General features: G+C 39.8%; 1 protein-coding gene across 1 annotated transcript in view; it reads left to right on the top strand.

The window, feature by feature from the left end:
• Positions 1 to 16,918, top strand: part of LOC114666990 (NACHT, LRR and PYD domains-containing protein 3-like) — a 45,847-nt gene that overhangs the window by 22,700 nt on the left and 6,229 nt on the right. Inside the window, exons 4-6 of the mRNA XM_028822052.2 lie at positions 843 to 1,016; positions 9,608 to 9,781; positions 10,000 to 10,173. Of these exons, the coding sequence (XP_028677885.2) occupies positions 843 to 1,016; positions 9,608 to 9,781; positions 10,000 to 10,173 (522 nt within the window). The remainder of the gene's footprint in view (positions 1 to 842; positions 1,017 to 9,607; positions 9,782 to 9,999; positions 10,174 to 16,918) is intronic.

The following is a 16,918-nucleotide window of genomic DNA, read 5'->3' as shown; positions in this document are numbered from 1 at the left end:
CTTGAGACTGACCTTGACTAATATGAAGTGAAGGATTGTGGGCATTCAGATAAATGATGGAAATTAATGTGGACTGAGGTCACAAGCTCTGTGTGTAAAATGTACTCTTCTGACTTTATCAAATGTGCCTTTTTGTCCCTCTTTGTCATCACGCAGGTGACAGTGATGATGGTGGTAGTATTCTGACCATGTCACAATCAATGACATTCTTTGACCAACATGCAACATGTGGCCACTCTCCAGGGCCATGATAAAGAAAAATATATGAACACAGAACATTTGTTTCATTTGAGAAAGAACCCAAATGCTCTCACTTGCTATACTCCTTACTTCTGATTTAATGCTGTGATTACCTGAAACCTTGTGGGGGAAAAAAATGAGAAACTCAAGTGAAGTTAGGATTTAATATGGAGAGATCTGTCAGTAATATAGAGATCCATTAGATACATGTGTATGTGTTTTTTCTTCATAAACCTAGGATGTACTGTATATACCCTCCAAACTTTTATTGTCTCCTTTTCTGAACAATTCTAGTATTGTATTACTAAACAGCTTATGTAACTGCATCTCACAATGCAGAAGAGTATAGCAATTCATCTTTTTTTTCCTTGCTCTTTGTACTTCTTGTTGACTGCTTATCCCATTCCTTAGATGCTTTGTTGTCCACGGTAGTTAGTTCTTCACTATGGATGAACACCGCAGTCAACTTTTTGTTACTAGAGTGAACTGTTTGTTTTGTTTCGTTTTTTTTTTTTCCTCTTCATTTAGTTCTCTTAACCCTTCTTTTGGCCCATTGGTCTGTTGCTAAACATACCCTCACTCCTCTCCCTTTCTCTCTATAGCCTGGATAGATGTAATCTCACTTATGAATGTTGTTCAGTTGTCTCCTCTGTGCTCTCTGCCCCACACTCACAACTGACTTATCTGAGGCTGAATGGCAATAACCTGGAGGATTCGGGACTGGATGTGCTCTGTGAAGGGATGAGGAATGAAAACTGTAAACTAGAGAAACTGATGTAAGTAAACACTGAGTTTGGTGGTGGTGAGGGGGGGGGGGGGGGGGGGGTTGTATGAATTATTCCCTGGTGGCTTTATGGATATGAGTGTTAACACACTTAATAAAAGTGCTGTGTCTATATAGCACAGACTGCAGCTTCAGATGTGTACAAACAAATGGATGCCAGAAGGACATAAAAGGAGATCAAATTAGATCATTAACAGAGTGGTTAATTAAATAACATTAAACAGCAAAATTGCATCTTATTAGCCCAACAAGTCTAATAACATCAAATTTTTATGGGCCATAAGAACAACAAAATAACAAATACGTACTGGCTTCAAAATGTGGCTAGCCACATTCTGTTCCTAACCTATCCATTACCGGTATCACATTAATAGCAATTACCGTTACACTCTTCGTGATTGAGGTGATCCTGGTGCAAGCAGGTGCTGATACCTAGTACAGTAATCCCTCACTTATCGCAGGAGATAGGTTCCAAGGCTGACCGCGATAACTGAATTTCCGCGAAGTAGGGACACCATATTTATTTAATTATTTATCGTTTTTAAACCCTCCCTGTATTGTTTACAACCCACCCTTTACTCTGTTAATAACAGGTACAACTGCTTAGCAATATGAAATCGGTAGATAAGTTTACACTTACTGTATAGCGAAGTACACGTAGCTATATATGACGTGATGAATATGCTGCGCAGTAAAAATGATGACGATGAAGGTGATAATCCCCTGAATGCAGTAGCAAGAGCACGTTAATGCTGAATGAATGAGATGAGACTTCCTGGTTAATGCAGCACTCCGTCGCTGAACCAATCAGCAGCACACAGGAACTTAACTGCGTGCTCTGATTGGGTAGCTTCTCAGCCATCCGCCAATAGCATCTCTTGTATGAAATCAACTGGGCAAACCAACTGAGGAAGCAAATACCAGAAGTAAAAAGACCCATTGTCCGCAGAAACCCGCGAAGCAGCGAAAAATCCACGTTATATATTTAGATATGCTTACATATAAAATCCGTGAAGTCGTGAATCCGCGAAAAATGAACCGCGAAGTAGCGAGGGATTACTGTACTCCAATATATTTATGTGCTATGAAGATCTTAAACCTTTTTCTTACATTTTCTTGATGTGCTTCCTTGCTTACAGTATGCTCATAGAACATATGCTTGCGTCCAGCTCTGCTCATAGTAATCATGTCAGTTAGTAAGACCCTATGTGTCAGTGTGTATTTAAATAAACAGTGGACACAGCACTAGTTTACTTTTAGAATGAAGTGAAGGGACATCAAATGTACAGCATGGACATTTAGTTGATGAACCCTTGAGAATAATCAAGAAAGGGGACTTTATTAAGGGTTACAGTGACTAGTATGAAATACGAGATTGTTAAAATTCAGACAAATGATGGAGCTAGGTATTTGTGTGACATTTACTAATCTAACTTTATGAAATGTTTCTTTGTTGCCTTTCATTATCATCACACAGATAACAGTTGCTCCTCATGTTGTTTCTGTTGAATGTGATGCTGTTTAGTGTTGTTCTCTCCCTATTATGTGTATTTTGTTGGTGTTTTTCTTTCTATTTTTCTATGTGGAACTGCCTGTTTTATTAAATATGACTGCACATCATACCTGAGAATCCCAAACTATGTTCCTGACTATCTCCATTTTCCAGATTTATCTGAAGATATTGTTTGGAATGCTACAATTGGTGTTCATCAGCAGGTGAGGCAATATCCTGGCCTGACTGCAGTGGCATCCTTCCTAGGCACAGTCCCCATTGTTCTTCTGGCTAATCTCCAGTTCATGGAGATCAAGCTGGATGGACTCCAGTGTCATATCAACACTTAACACAACTTATATGAGTGGAGTGTGTTCTGCTTTGTAGAGGCTTGGCTGAGCCCAGACAGAGCTATATAACCCCAGGTTTTTACAGTTCACTGCTCAGATCGAAAACACAGCAACTACCAGAAAAACAAAGTGAGGTGGCATATGTGCTTATTGTGTTAACAGAGCTTGGCTCACTGATGCCAACACTTTTTCTTAGTCATGGTTGCCAGTTCTGAATCACTGATCAAATGCTGGCTTTTTTATTTGCAGAGTTTTCTTCTTTGCTATTTACTACTGTTTGTTTACATTCCCATAGAATCCCCAACCATGGCTGCACTGGATGAGGGCTGCATAGCAATTTGCTTACAATTGGCTCCAGCCAGAGATCAGTCTCAATGATAGCAGGATATTTGAACCACTGTAGCTTCAAAAAAGTTCATCCCAAATATTACCAACAAGTTACTTGCTGCACTAGGGGTGTTTGGACTCTTGACCTATGTTTTAGTATAGTCAGAGGTACCTATAAGTCCATTCCTTGTCCTGGTTTCAGCAAACCCAATTATTTGTCCGTGTTTCTCCTCCCTGCCTGTAAGCAGAAAACTGAAATGCGTGCAGACAGGGTGAGGAAAGTAAAATCCTAGATACCGAATTATGAAAGCAAACTTCAGGATTGCATGGACTTGACTGACTGGTCTGCCTTCATAGATTCTTCTGTGACTTTGGTGACAAATTCTGTTGGGTTTTTCAAAGCCTTATGTGTGTCTTCCTGGTTTGTATGACCCTTTCCTAACAAAAAGCCTTTTTAAACACTGCTTTTTGCTTGTGCTTGAGGTAATGGTCCACTGCTTTGATTTTTAATGATCCAAACTGCTACATGAATCCCAAATCTGATTTTTGAAAGGCTGATAAAGCAGCCAAGAGACAGTATGACAACAAGCTGGAGAGTGACTGGTAGCAGAGACTCGTGTCCTTTGTGGTAAGGAGTGCAGGTCATAATGTATTACAGATTTTAACTAGCTATGCTTAACAACACCCCCACCTCATGACAAGGCATGATAAATAACTGTTGTGCTTGTTTGGAGGTACACAGCCTAGACAGAGCAAGACGGACAGTAATTCCAGAGTGAAGTTGCCTTGCAATTGTCAATGGCTGAAGTGTGTAAAACATTAGATGGTTTAAAAACCATTCCATCTTGGTTCCTAGAGCCATGTACCACCCAGTTGTCATTAAGTGTATCAAGACATTTTAAACTTGTTCTTGTCTATATACAGTGTGCCACTGTGTTTTAAGAAAGCTACAGTTATGTCTGTGCCAAAGGAATCAGTTTCTTGCCCAAATGACTACCAGTGAGGGGCTTTAACCTCTACAGTGATAAAATGTCTAGAAAGGTTGCTAATATCCTACATCAATCAGAATATCCTTACAACATTAGGTCCATTACAATTTGCATTTTGGTCAAATAAATTTATGGATTATGCCATTTACCTTGCCCTGCAGAGAAAAGAAATATATCTATGTGCGATTTATCAACTACAGCTCTGCTTTTAACACCATTTTTCCATCTAATTTGATGCTAAAGTTCAGAGATATTGGCCTGTGCAGTTCCATCTCCATCTGGGTATTAGACTTTCCATCTAACAGACCCCAGACACTGAAGTTGGAACCATAGTGGATGAATGTCTATATACTATTTTCAGTGTCCTGTAGTGTCCTTCGCTCTACAGTCTCTTTAGCTATGGCTGTGTGGCAAAATAGGAGTGTAACAGCATCATTAAGTTTGCAAATATTAACACTGTAATCTGCCTCATTAGCAACAATGGAGAGTTTTCCACCAGAGGGAATTTCGGGAACTGTTTGTGTGGTGCTGTGACAACAATCTCTCCCTGAGCATTAGAAAGATGAAGGAAATAATTATAGACTTTTCCTTTTTACATTGGTGACTCTCCTGTTGAGACAGTCAGTAGCTTTAGGCTCTTGGGAGTTCAACTCACTAAATCTCTTTCATGGCTTTTCCACACAGCCCACCTCCTCAGGATGCCCCAGTGTGACTGTGTGGATCTTCTTCACTCTCTAACTCCTATTTTTAGGAGCCTCTGAACCCAATACCGTAACAGAGATGAGTCTGGAAAATGAGGACAAACACACATAGCAAAGGGATGGTGATAAAGTGAACAGTGCTTTTATTAACAAACAAACCAAACAAGTGCTCTAATAAATAGTGCAGGTTAAAATCTTCTTAAATATATAAATCCATAAAACAGGAGCAAATCCCTAGAGGATAAAACATCCATAAACTGTTCAGTAGAAATGAAGATAAAATCCCAAGGCAGGTAAAACCACAAACCCCTTAAAAAGAGTAAGAGCTTTGTACAGGTATATGAGCACTGGTGCTTCCTTCTCTACACAGATGTCTCCCAGGCTCACCTTCAACAGATCAGTCAGCCTGAGGAGATGTACCACTGACAGGCACAGCCACTCCTTAATCCAGGCTCTCAACATGACTGCCTCCTTTGGCGCATCTGCCATGCCGCTATGAACCTTGCCTCGCTCCATTCATCTGTCGCTGCCTCTCCCTGGACTTACGCAGAAACCCGCTACAAGAAAATGAGTTACTCTGACTATCCGTATTGCTCAGCCAAGTCACCGTCTTCAGCCCCCTAGAGCATCCAACCTCCGCACTCCTTGGGCTCTTCTTCCCAGCTGCCTGCCTCCAACCTCTCGCATCTGCTCATGCACCTCCTGTAGCCCTCCGTCATTACGCTGTATATTTCAACCTCTGTCTTTTTACTGTCTCTTTCTTCAATCTCTCTTGTTCTTTCACTGGCCAGTCTCTTTTCTTTCTTTCTTTCTAATCTTTTTTTTTTTTCTCCTTCCCCTTCCCATATATACTTTTTTATATAATCTCTGCTTGATTGGGTGCAGGCACTCTTCTTCCTGAAGAGGCCAAAGAGCTTTGGGGTAGGAATTAAAACCTTATTTAAATTTTATTTATGTACCATTGAGAGCACTCTGATAAGTCACATGTGAATGTGATTTCCCAAGATTGCAATTTACTTCAGAGAAATGTTCAAATTGCGTCAAGTCTTTGGCACAGATCTTTCTTCAGTCTAGACTATTCATTTGGTGTGCTGTCAGAGGAGAACTGCGTCTGTCATCTCTGATGCCAGTCATTCAGCTCATTGATTCCTTTTAGTCCTGCCCTGTGCAAAGTGCTATCAGTGCATTCTTTGTTGCACTTCATGTCAAAGAGAGAGTATCCCCCCCGACCCCCTACCCCCCCGCAAAGGCTATAAAGATAGTTAACAATAAATGAATGTGACATTTTTTTTTTATATAGCACACTTTCATGCAAAGAATGTAACTCAAAATGTGAATTACAAGATGTCAAAGAGAAAGTTACAAGAAGAGAAAAAACAAAAAAGATTAGATAAGAATATTAATGAATACAGTAATCCCTCTTCCATCACGGGGGTTGCGTTCCAGAGCCACCCGCGAAATAAGAAAATCCGCGAAGTAGAAACCATATGTTTATATGGTTATTTTTATATTGTCATGCTTGGGTCACAGATTTGCGCAGAAACACAGGAGGTTGTAGAGAGACAGGAACGTTATTCAAACACTGCAAACAAACATTTGTCTCTTTTTCAAAAGTTTAAACTGTGCTCCATGACAAGACAGAGATGACAGTTCTGTCTCACAATTAAAAGAATGCAAACATATCTTCCTCTTCAAAGGAGTGCGTGTCAGGAGCAGAGACTGTCATAAAGACAGAGAAAACAAACAAATCAATAGTGCTGTTTGGCTTTTAAGTATGCGAAGCACCGCGGCACAAAGCTGTTGAAGGCGGCAGCTCACACCCCCTCCGTCAGGAGCAGGGAGAGAGAAAGAGAGAGAGACAGAGAAAAACAAAGTCAAAAATCAATACGTGCCCTTTGAGCTTTTAAGTATGCGAAGCACTGTGCAGCATGTCGCTTCACGAAGCAGCTGCACACAGAAGGTAGCAACGTGAAGATAATCTTTCAGCATTTTTAGACGAGCGTCCGTATCGTCTAGGTGTGCGAACAGCCCCCCTGCTCACACTCCCTACGTCAGGATCAGAGAAAGTCAGCGCAAGAGAGAGAGAAAGACAAAAGTAAGTTGGGTAGCTTCTCAGCCATCTGCCAATAGCGTCCCTTGTATGAAATCAACTGGGCAAACCAACTGAGGAAGCATGTACCAGAAATTAAAAGACCCATTGTCCTCAGAAATCCGCGAACCAGCAAAAAATCCGCAATATATATTTAAATATGCTTACATATAAAATCCACGGTAGAGTGAAGCCACGAAAGGCGAAGCGCGATATAGCGAAGGATCACTGTACATAAAAAACAAAAATTAAATCATTCCAATTTTATAAAACAGATTTTTAATTAGAAGGTTAGTGTCCTTATGTACAATATCATAATGTAAGTCTGTAAAGATGAGTCCAGTGATAGTCATATGGCCGAGAGGACCAAAAAAAAACTCCAGTTAAGCTGGTGGGAAAAAAAAACCCAAAGTGTTTAGGGGTACCAAGACCAAAAGAACGGCCAGTCCCCACTGAGCATTCTATCTCACGGGTGTCGAACTCCGGTCCTGGAAGGCCACAGTGGCTGCAGGTTTTCATTCTGACCACCTTCTTAATTAGTGACCATTTTTTGCTGCTAATTAACTTCTTTTGCCTTCATTTTAATTAACTTGACTTGGGCCTCTTTGTTGTTTCTTTTTCCTTATTTAGCAGCCAAGTAATAGTGAGACACAAAACAAGCCACCACATGACCAGCTCACCTGTGCAAATCACACAATATCTGAAAATAAAGAAAAGTGAAGGTCTCAGTAAGGCTGATCTCTCAGGTCACCAAAACATTTTGACGGTGCTATGGCAGAATAAGAGCAGCAACAAGCCATGAAATTAAAAAAAAATGAGTGTAATTAACAGCAAGAATCGGCTTCTCATTAAGAAAGTGATTGGAGGGAAATTGGTTGGAGTTTGCAGCCCCAATTTAGTTGCTCATCTGTTGGCTCGTTTCACATCGCATGTCTGTTTGGCTGTCATTTAATGAAGAAAGGAATTAATTCAGAGAACTGAGTCCTTAAAAACAGAGCTATTAAGATGAAGGGAAAATAAGTTAATTAGCAGTGAAAATTGGTCACTGAAAAGGGTTAGAATGAAAACCTGCAGCCACTGCGGACCTCCAGGCCCGGAGTTCGACACCCCTGTTCTATCTAACATAAATATTCTTAAGTCATTCCTTATTGTTTCCAGGTATTTCCTGAGAGGATTTAATGCAGTTTGTCTCATGGACCACTAGGGCGCCCCGTTTCATTCCAGCATCACAAATGGCTGCACAGTGAACAGAAAACACCACCACATACGAAATTGGTGGGGAGGGGGCTGGGAATAGAGAAAGATTAGTAAAGATTTGATAATTCTATGCCTATGACCTGTTTTCATTGTTTGCATACTGTGCTTCTGGCACATGTTGCAAATGTTTTAAACTGTCATTTACCTGCACAGTATGAGTATTGCATTGCTTAATATATTGTTTCTTCCATGATGCCTCTGTACTTTCTGCTATCTGTACAAGCATGCCATGAACTATTGTGTGCATGTTTCTTGTCACTCAAATCCTTGAGCTTTTTGGGGGGGTGGGGAATCTTGTTGTAGTCGTATTGTTTCATGTAAAGTCTAATGAAATTTTTACCTGCATTCCTGACCAACATACAATGTCTGGTCACTATCTATCACCACAATAAACAAAAATCTATTAAAGTGCATTGCAAAGTCATTGTAATTAATAGATTACAATGATGTGCTTTTTTTTTTATTCCTGTATGTCTGGTCACTATCTATCACCACAATAAACAAAAATCTATTAAAGTGCATTGCAAAGTCATTGTATTTAATAGATTACAATGATGTGCTTTTTTTTTTTTTGCCTGAAACCTGGTGCAGAAAAACACTTGGAAAAACCCCAAAGAAGTCAGCATAAATAAAGAGATAGGGAGTCACTTGGAGTACTGTGTGCAGTTTTAGTCTCCAGGCTACCAAATGGACATAACAGCATTGGAAAACTCCAGAGAGGAGCAACTAGGTTGATTCTGGGGCTAAAGATTAAAAAAGCTGAGCCTTTACAGTTTAAGAAAAAGAAGATGAAGAGGAGACCTGACTGAAGTGTTTAAAATTATGAAGGGAAATAGTCCAGTGGATCAAGACTGTGACTTCAAAATGAGTTCATCAAGAACACGGGGACACAGTTGTAAACTTAAGTGTAAATTTTGCACAAACATTAGGAAGTTTCTCTTTACACAGAGAACCACAGACAGAATCAGTAACTTAGTAGTGTGATAAGCAGATGTTATTTCCAAATAGTTATGTATGCATGTTCTTTTTGTATAACATTGTAGCATATAAACTAATTTTTATCATTGTGTTTTCCCTTTAGTAACAGTGTTGTGTTACATAATTTCAATTGATGTAAATATATCTTGTTAGGGAAAAGATTACAACAGCTTCTAATCTTTTCTGCTCATCCTGATTATTATTTAAAATTGTTTTACTCACAAGATGTGCTTTCTTCCATTTTCTTTAAAGACAGTTTTTCCATATAGATTGACATTATGAGCCTTTGTTACAGGGTTTTTTTTTTTTTTTTTTTTTTTTTTTTAAACCTTTGTGTTCTGTCAACGTCTTTCCATCTGTTACTCCTCAAATCCTTATTTTTCTCCCTTTATCCTCTTAGGCTGTTCTCAAGTTGTTTTACCTCTGGATGTTGCTCAGCTCTGTCCTTGACTGTTTCTTCTCCACACTCACAACTAACTGACCTGGATCTCAACTACAATAAACTGGATGATTCAGGTGTGTGTCTACTGTGTGAGGGGCTGAGGAGTGCAAACTGTAAACTAAAGACACTCTGGTAAGTACAGAGGGTGTGTGAAGGGGTGCATGTAGGCTTTACAGATTTATTCCTATAGTTGTTATCGCCCCAGAATACCTATAGTTGTTATCGCCCCAGAATAAATTGTACATGCTGACAGACTGCAATTCCACATAATAATCAGATCTGTTCATTTCATATTTTATGTTCTGAGCTCCATGACACTTTAACTAACTTTCTTTCTTCACTTCTCTTAGCATGGTCTCCTGTGCTCTCACCTCTGGATGTTGCTCAGCTCTCTCATCTGTCCTGTCTACTCCACACTCACAGCTGACTGAACTGTGGCTGTGCTTCAATGACCTGGAGGATTTAGGAGTAAATCTGTTGTGTGAGGGGATGAAGAGTGAAAATTGTAAATTAGAAAATCTGAGGTGAGGAAAAATGTTTGTGTTTATTTTTTTTTCTTTTGACTGTTAAACATCCAAAATGTAAACACAGAATAACTTCACTTGTGAACAGAAACATAAACATGACCAGTAAATATATTTCCCTTTAATCAATACATTTATAATGGCAGCATTGTAACCCTGAGCCCATCTCGTTCAAGGCTGGATGTTCTGTGAAATCTTATCCTGGTGTTGTGGACTTGACAATGAATGAGGTACGGAGACTGGCATCAGTTAGGATATGCAGATCTTGAACAACTGAAAGGCATTATACATGAACACTCAAACTGTCAACAAACACCATTCTACCTTGTCCTTCTGACCAGCATGCCACTTTACAGGATACATGAAAGACTGCTGTAGCACTGCTCTGATTCCTTCCCTGTAAACAACAACTTCCTTTAAAGTGCATAGCAATCAAAGCCATTTATATTGGCTTAAGGCAACAACAGATCAGGGCAGGGGACAAGATCAGATTATTCCCAAGCAGTTCACATCCCAAATATTGTCAGTATTGTATTATTGTGGAATTGACAATTTCCATCACACATTTCATCAGTGCTAACAAGTAGTGATCTGATTTATTAGTTTCCTATGAAAATATGTTTAATGCTCTGTTTTTGAATCCTCCTGATTAAAGTATGCACTTTATGTCCTTGCTGACGTACTGTTGCCTTTCAAACATTTTAGCCTCTTTCTTGTCTGTGAAGAGCTTTCTGCACTGTTTTAAAATTTTCTTATAAACTTAGTAATAAGCTCTGAGGGATTTATAACAACATAACATGATTTTAATATTTGTTTTTAGGACTTGCAAAAATTAGATTTTTGTGGTTTTTAGGGAGTACACAAGGTTCATCAAGGGATCCCAGCCCTTGGGACCACTCACCAATACCAAGCTCCCAAATTTTTCACCTTGGCTACTCCTGCAGTTTTGTCTCTTTATGCAAAGAACTGCAGTTTTAGTGAGCTTTCTTTCAAAAATCCTAAATTCATGGATAACACCTCTCTAACAATCCTCCTCTCCAACGATAATGAGTTTACATACAAACGAGATGATTTATCTGTCAGCCTGTTTAAAAATGCCATTAAACTGGCAGAACAAGAGAGAGAGGAAGTTTTGCATTGTCCCTATTAGAGTTGTGTGGTATACCAGTACTAAAAGAGGACCAAATTATACCCAACTTCTAAAATGGTGCTGTACCAGCTGACCCCAGGTAAAAAGACTGTGATGGAGCATGTGTGAGTGAGCTGGGTAGGGGGTCTCTTTTGTTTGTTTTGGTACCAATACTGAGCTATTAAAGCTGGTTTTGGTACTGTATTCAAGCTATTAGTTTCAACCCAACACTATTCCCTATATGTAAAGCACAAGTTTTCTAGAAAAGGTAAATCTACCTGGCCAATAATGTCATTCTGCTTACTTCACGTTAGGGTTGCTGGGTAGCAGGGACTCTCCAGGTAGCTGTACAGGCAAAGCAGAAACTAGGCACAAGAAAAATGGACTGTCCATTATGGAATACACACACACACACACACACACAGTGTTTTAAAATGACCAAGTCACTCAACTGAATGTCTCTAAACTTTAATGAAAAATACACAACTATGAAGGGAAATTAATGAGATAAATAGACATAATTCTACTAGCGTACAGAAAGTCCTGAGTTGAACCCAGGTTCAGTGCTGCCTGTAATACCACCATGCCACCTGTTTGTATTTCCTCTTCATGAAATCCCACCTAAAATGTTGATTCACTTGTCCCATCTCCCAACCCACTGTTGAACCCCCTCCCCCTATACTTAATCCAACCTAGTCTAAATGGGGTTGGATCTCAAATGGCTAGGCTGCTGTGGGGTAGTGGCCAAGTAGGTGTAAATGACCATGGCAGCATCTCAAGGTTATCCCCTCGAATCTATGACCTTTCCTTTCCTGGGAATACCAAAAAGTGCGCAACCTAGAAGTAAATAATAATTCATTACATTTATATAGCACTTTTCTCAGTACTCAAAGCGCTATCCACACAGGGAGGAACCGGGAAGCAAACCCACAATCTTCCACAGTCTCCTTACTGCAAAGCAGCAGCACTACCACTGCGCCACCTGTGAGGTAAAGTAAAGAACAGATGTCACAAAGTGCTTTACATGCAGTTATCACAGACACACAAAAGCAAACTTAAACAAATTAAAACCAAGAATAAAATGCATAGACATTCATAATATCACTTGAATAACACACAAGTGTAAGCTTAAACTAAATTCACACCTGATGCCTAGACATATATATTTTATATATAAAAGCAAGGAAAACTGAAAGGTTGTGAGTGCATATGTATTCACCCCTATTGCTATGAAAACTCTAAATAAGATCTGGTTTAACAAATTAATTTCAGAAGTCACATAATTAGTTGATTATGGTCCACGTAAGTGCAATCAGTGTCACATGATGTCTGTATAAACTGACCTGGTCTTAATGTTGCTGGCTTAGTGGTGCTGCAGAGTCAGTGGCCTTTCAGAACAAGGAGCACACCAAACAGGTCAGAGACAAAGCTGTGGAAATGTACAGATCAGGGTTGGATTATAAAAAAATCATCCCAAACTTTTAATGACCCATGAGTCACCATTAAATCCATTATAACAAAATGGAAACAATTTGGCACTACTGCAGACCTGAAAAGTGAAGACAAGCCCACCAAAACTCACAGAGCTGTGTAGGTGGCACACAAGATGGATAGGCATCCTGACCAGGAAAGGGGATGGGTCCTCCCCGGACAAGATGCTCCAAGAGGACAGACAGGCATCCCCCTCCAAAGAAGAGAAACGTACTATATCCGAATGGGACTTCCCAGGTGGAAGGACGGACATCCTGAACAGAGAAGATACCTTAAATAGACAGGAAGCCCCAGGCATATGCATACGTATCCCAACCAGGCAGATTTGCAGTACCTTCCCTGGGCAGGATGAAAGGGAAAAATGGGGAAGGACTGGCTGTAAAAGATATTTGTTCTCCTAGGTTGCTAGATGGCAGCAGCCCTCAATATCGGTGCCCATTCAGGAACCAGCAGGGAATGCTGGGAGTTGCAGTCCAGTTGCACAGCCCTGATGGGGTTCGTGGGTGCTGCAAGAGAGTGCTGCAGGGAGAGGTACTCACACTTCTGTGTGACCCGGAAATACTTTCAGTGGGCAACATCCCTGGCACCAAACGGGGACTACACTCCCTTGTCCATGTGAATCGGAGCTGGGAGGAAGGAAGGAAGGCAGGCAACACTCAACAGGTGGAAGGCAATGCAGTGGTGAAAGGAAAGGTAGTGAGGAGAGAAAATCTGTGCTTTTGTGCTTATACTGAGGTATTTTTTTCTAATAAACATCTGCTTATTTGAACCCGGGACCGTATTTCTGTCTTTGTGTTTGGGGCTCACTGGTGCCCTGGTTCTATCACACTGGGCAAGGAGGGTATTGATCACAGATGCAACAAAGCCACCTATGATAACACTGATGGAGCAGCAAAGATTCACAGCATCTGTCCTCAGGACCACTTTAAGCCATGCACTCCACAGCGTGGAGCTTTATGGAAGAGTGGCCAGCCATTAATTAAAGAACAAAATAAGAAAAAAATGTTTCGAGTTTGCCCAACAGCATGTGAAGGACTCCTAAGCCACATGGAAGAAGGTTCTCTCGTCAGATCAGTTTAAAATTGAACTTTTTGGCCATCATGGGAAACAACATGTGTGAAGAAAACCCAACACTTCCCATTACCCCAAGGACACCATTCCCACAATGAAGCATAGTGGTGGCAGCTTAATGCTGTAGGGACAGGAAAATTGGTCATGACCGAAGGAAAGATGGATGCACTAAATACAAGGGCAATTCTTGAAGAAGCCCTGTTTTAGTCTGCCAGAGATTTGAAACTTGGACAAAGGTTAACTTCTAGCAGACAATGAATGACTTTAAACATGCTGCAGAAGCTACACATTGTCTTGTAAAAGCCCAATATCAAAAAGCAGTTTTGCTTTGTGGAATGGGTAAAAATCCCAATGTTGAAATGTGATAAGCTAATACAGTTCTCAAGAGACCTGCAACTGGAATTGCAGCAAAGGGTGGTCTACAAAGACTTTGGGGGGTGAATACCTCTGCACACTCAGGAGTTTGTTTTTTTTTTTTTTGTCTGAATTATTTTTATTGCATGATAAATATTTTACACCTTCAAAGCGGTAGGAATATTGTGTAAATCAAAAGGATGCTAACCCCCAAAATCTATTTTAATTTCAGGTTGTAGTGCAACAAAACAGCACAAACATTGATGAATAATTTTGCAAGTCACTGTTTAAAAAAATGTGTGTGTGTAATATATATAATAATATTACCACAGTCTTTATTTGAGGAAATAGGGATAACATGGGATGCAAAAGTGACATTCTTATTAATGGTATAAAATAAGATCTTTGGATTGCATCTACTATTGGAAAATCATTTTGACCAATAAACAGATCTGGCATCCTTCACCATCTTGTTAAAAATCAAACTAACCAATTGTTTAAGTAAAGACGTGAATTTGAAGTTGAGTGGATTTTCACAAATGGTTCACTTTCCAACATTCCCACTTCGAGGCTCGAATACTGTCATTGAACCAAGAAGTGTAATTTAATGAGGATGCAGATTAAGTTTTAATAAGAGCAATTTTGTCTAAAATAAAGTCAACAATATTCATTAAAAAAGAACTAAAAATCATTGTTATTTTGAGAAGAAAGAGCTAAGCCAGGCTGGAAAAGTTCAGAAAGCTTATCTGAAGAAAGATGATTGAGAATGCAAGAGCTGTTCATATTCCGACAAGGCAAGGGGTCCATGTTAAAAGACAATTCAAATAAAGTACAATTTTGATCAAAATACTCAGATCCTCAGAAACAATAGTCAAGATTTATTAAAAACAAAATCCAATGTGTGTCCTTCTATACCTGTAGGGACAGAGACATGTCGAGTGAGATTAAGAGATTCAGTTAGAGTGATGCATTTTGAAGCAAAGTTTACATGAAAATGTAATTCTACTGAACCAGTGTCTCTTTCATCAGTAAACAAAGTAAGGCAGTATGCTATGTCACAGTTTTCATAAACTGAAGTGACAACGCTGTATAAACCAGCCAGTGTATTTGATTTTAACAAACATTGTAAACTTCACTTACACTGAATTAAAAAAATTACTAAATTGTCAGCAGAGACACCATGACATTATTGGACAGAAAAAGTGGGAGAACGAAAATAATCTGAGATTATCTGGAAAAGGAGAAAGGTCACAGAAAAGAACAGTGAGATGGATATAGTAAGAGGGAAATACAAGCAGATGACTTACATGACTTCACAACCAGAGGGCTGTTGGACGTGAGGGTCTAGTCGATGTCACATGAGGCACTTGGATGTTTTATAGGGTGTTCTGAACAAAGGTGAATGCAACATGAACTTGCCTGATAAGTCATCCTCTGTGACAGGGTTAACAGTAGTAATAATGAGTACCAACATTACTGGCAGCTCATATTACAACTGTGCTGCTCCTGTATGTGCAGTCTGAACTCATGTCTGATACTATCTCTGAATTTTAATGGAATTATTTGTAATAATACATTCTTTTCTCTTATTCAATTGTGTTGAGGTAATGTTGTTGTCTCTCCCATGAGTATTTTATTCATCCTCCTTTATCATACTTACTGTTGCTACGTAAGCGTAGCTCATTCAATAAATCGGTAATGAGATTTGAATAGACATAACTGTGTTGAACTATCCTATCCCTTAGCTACTGAGCCACAGTACACAAAGTGGGAAGCAGGCATTCAGAGAACCGATGAGTTGACATGTATTAGTTACTTTGGAGGGTATTGTATTTAAAAACTTATGAAGATCCTTCTGTCTTCATTCCACCCATATGCTGTCCACTGGCTGGTAGGATAGAGAACCAACATTTGGTAAACGCCTAAAAGTCATTCATGAAGACATTACTTGCAGTTGTAAGAAATACACATGGTTGTAGTATAAAAAGATGGAATCCACGTTAACCAGAAATGGCCTCCACAGGTGGAAGTGTGTACAATTTCCAGTAGCTAACAGCAGATGGTGATGTCAGTTTTTGATCCATTAATTTCTCAAATAACTTGAACTGAATGGGCATCTCACGAAGGTAGTGCATCCATCTATCCATTATCCAACCCGCCGAATCCAAACACAGGGTCACGGGGGTCTGCTGGAGCCAATCCCAGCCAACACAGGGCACAAGGCAGGAACCAATCCTGGGCAGGGTGCCAACCCACCGCAGGACACACACAAACACACCCACACACCAAGCACACACTAGGGCCAATTTAGAATCGCCAATCCACCTAACCTGCATGTCTTTGGACTGTGGGAGGAAACCCACGCAGACACGGGGAGAACATGCAAACTCCACGCAGGGAGGACCCGGGAAGCAAACCCAGGTCCCCAGGTCTCCCCACTGCGCCACCGTGCCGCCTATATTTTATTTATTTATATTTTAAATCTCATGAAGGATAGAGGATGTTCAAAGATTGTTTAGGAAAACAATTAATTTAGGTATTGTTAATCATTTATTCTCGTTGCTGTATATGTATAGGGATATTCACTAGACTAAGATTCTATGTAATTTTTATATAATCCCTGCATTTTTGTTTTCGACAAGCATGTTTTTACGTATTTATGCATATTTATCTTCTCTAACAAATGTTTGATAGGTTAAA

This window comes from Erpetoichthys calabaricus, chromosome 1 (genome assembly GCF_900747795.2).
Source record: "Erpetoichthys calabaricus chromosome 1, fErpCal1.3, whole genome shotgun sequence".
NCBI lineage: Eukaryota > Metazoa > Chordata > Cladistia > Polypteriformes > Polypteridae > Erpetoichthys > Erpetoichthys calabaricus.
Note: the sequence above shows the minus strand (reverse complement) of the source record. Positions and strands in the feature narration are given on the sequence as shown.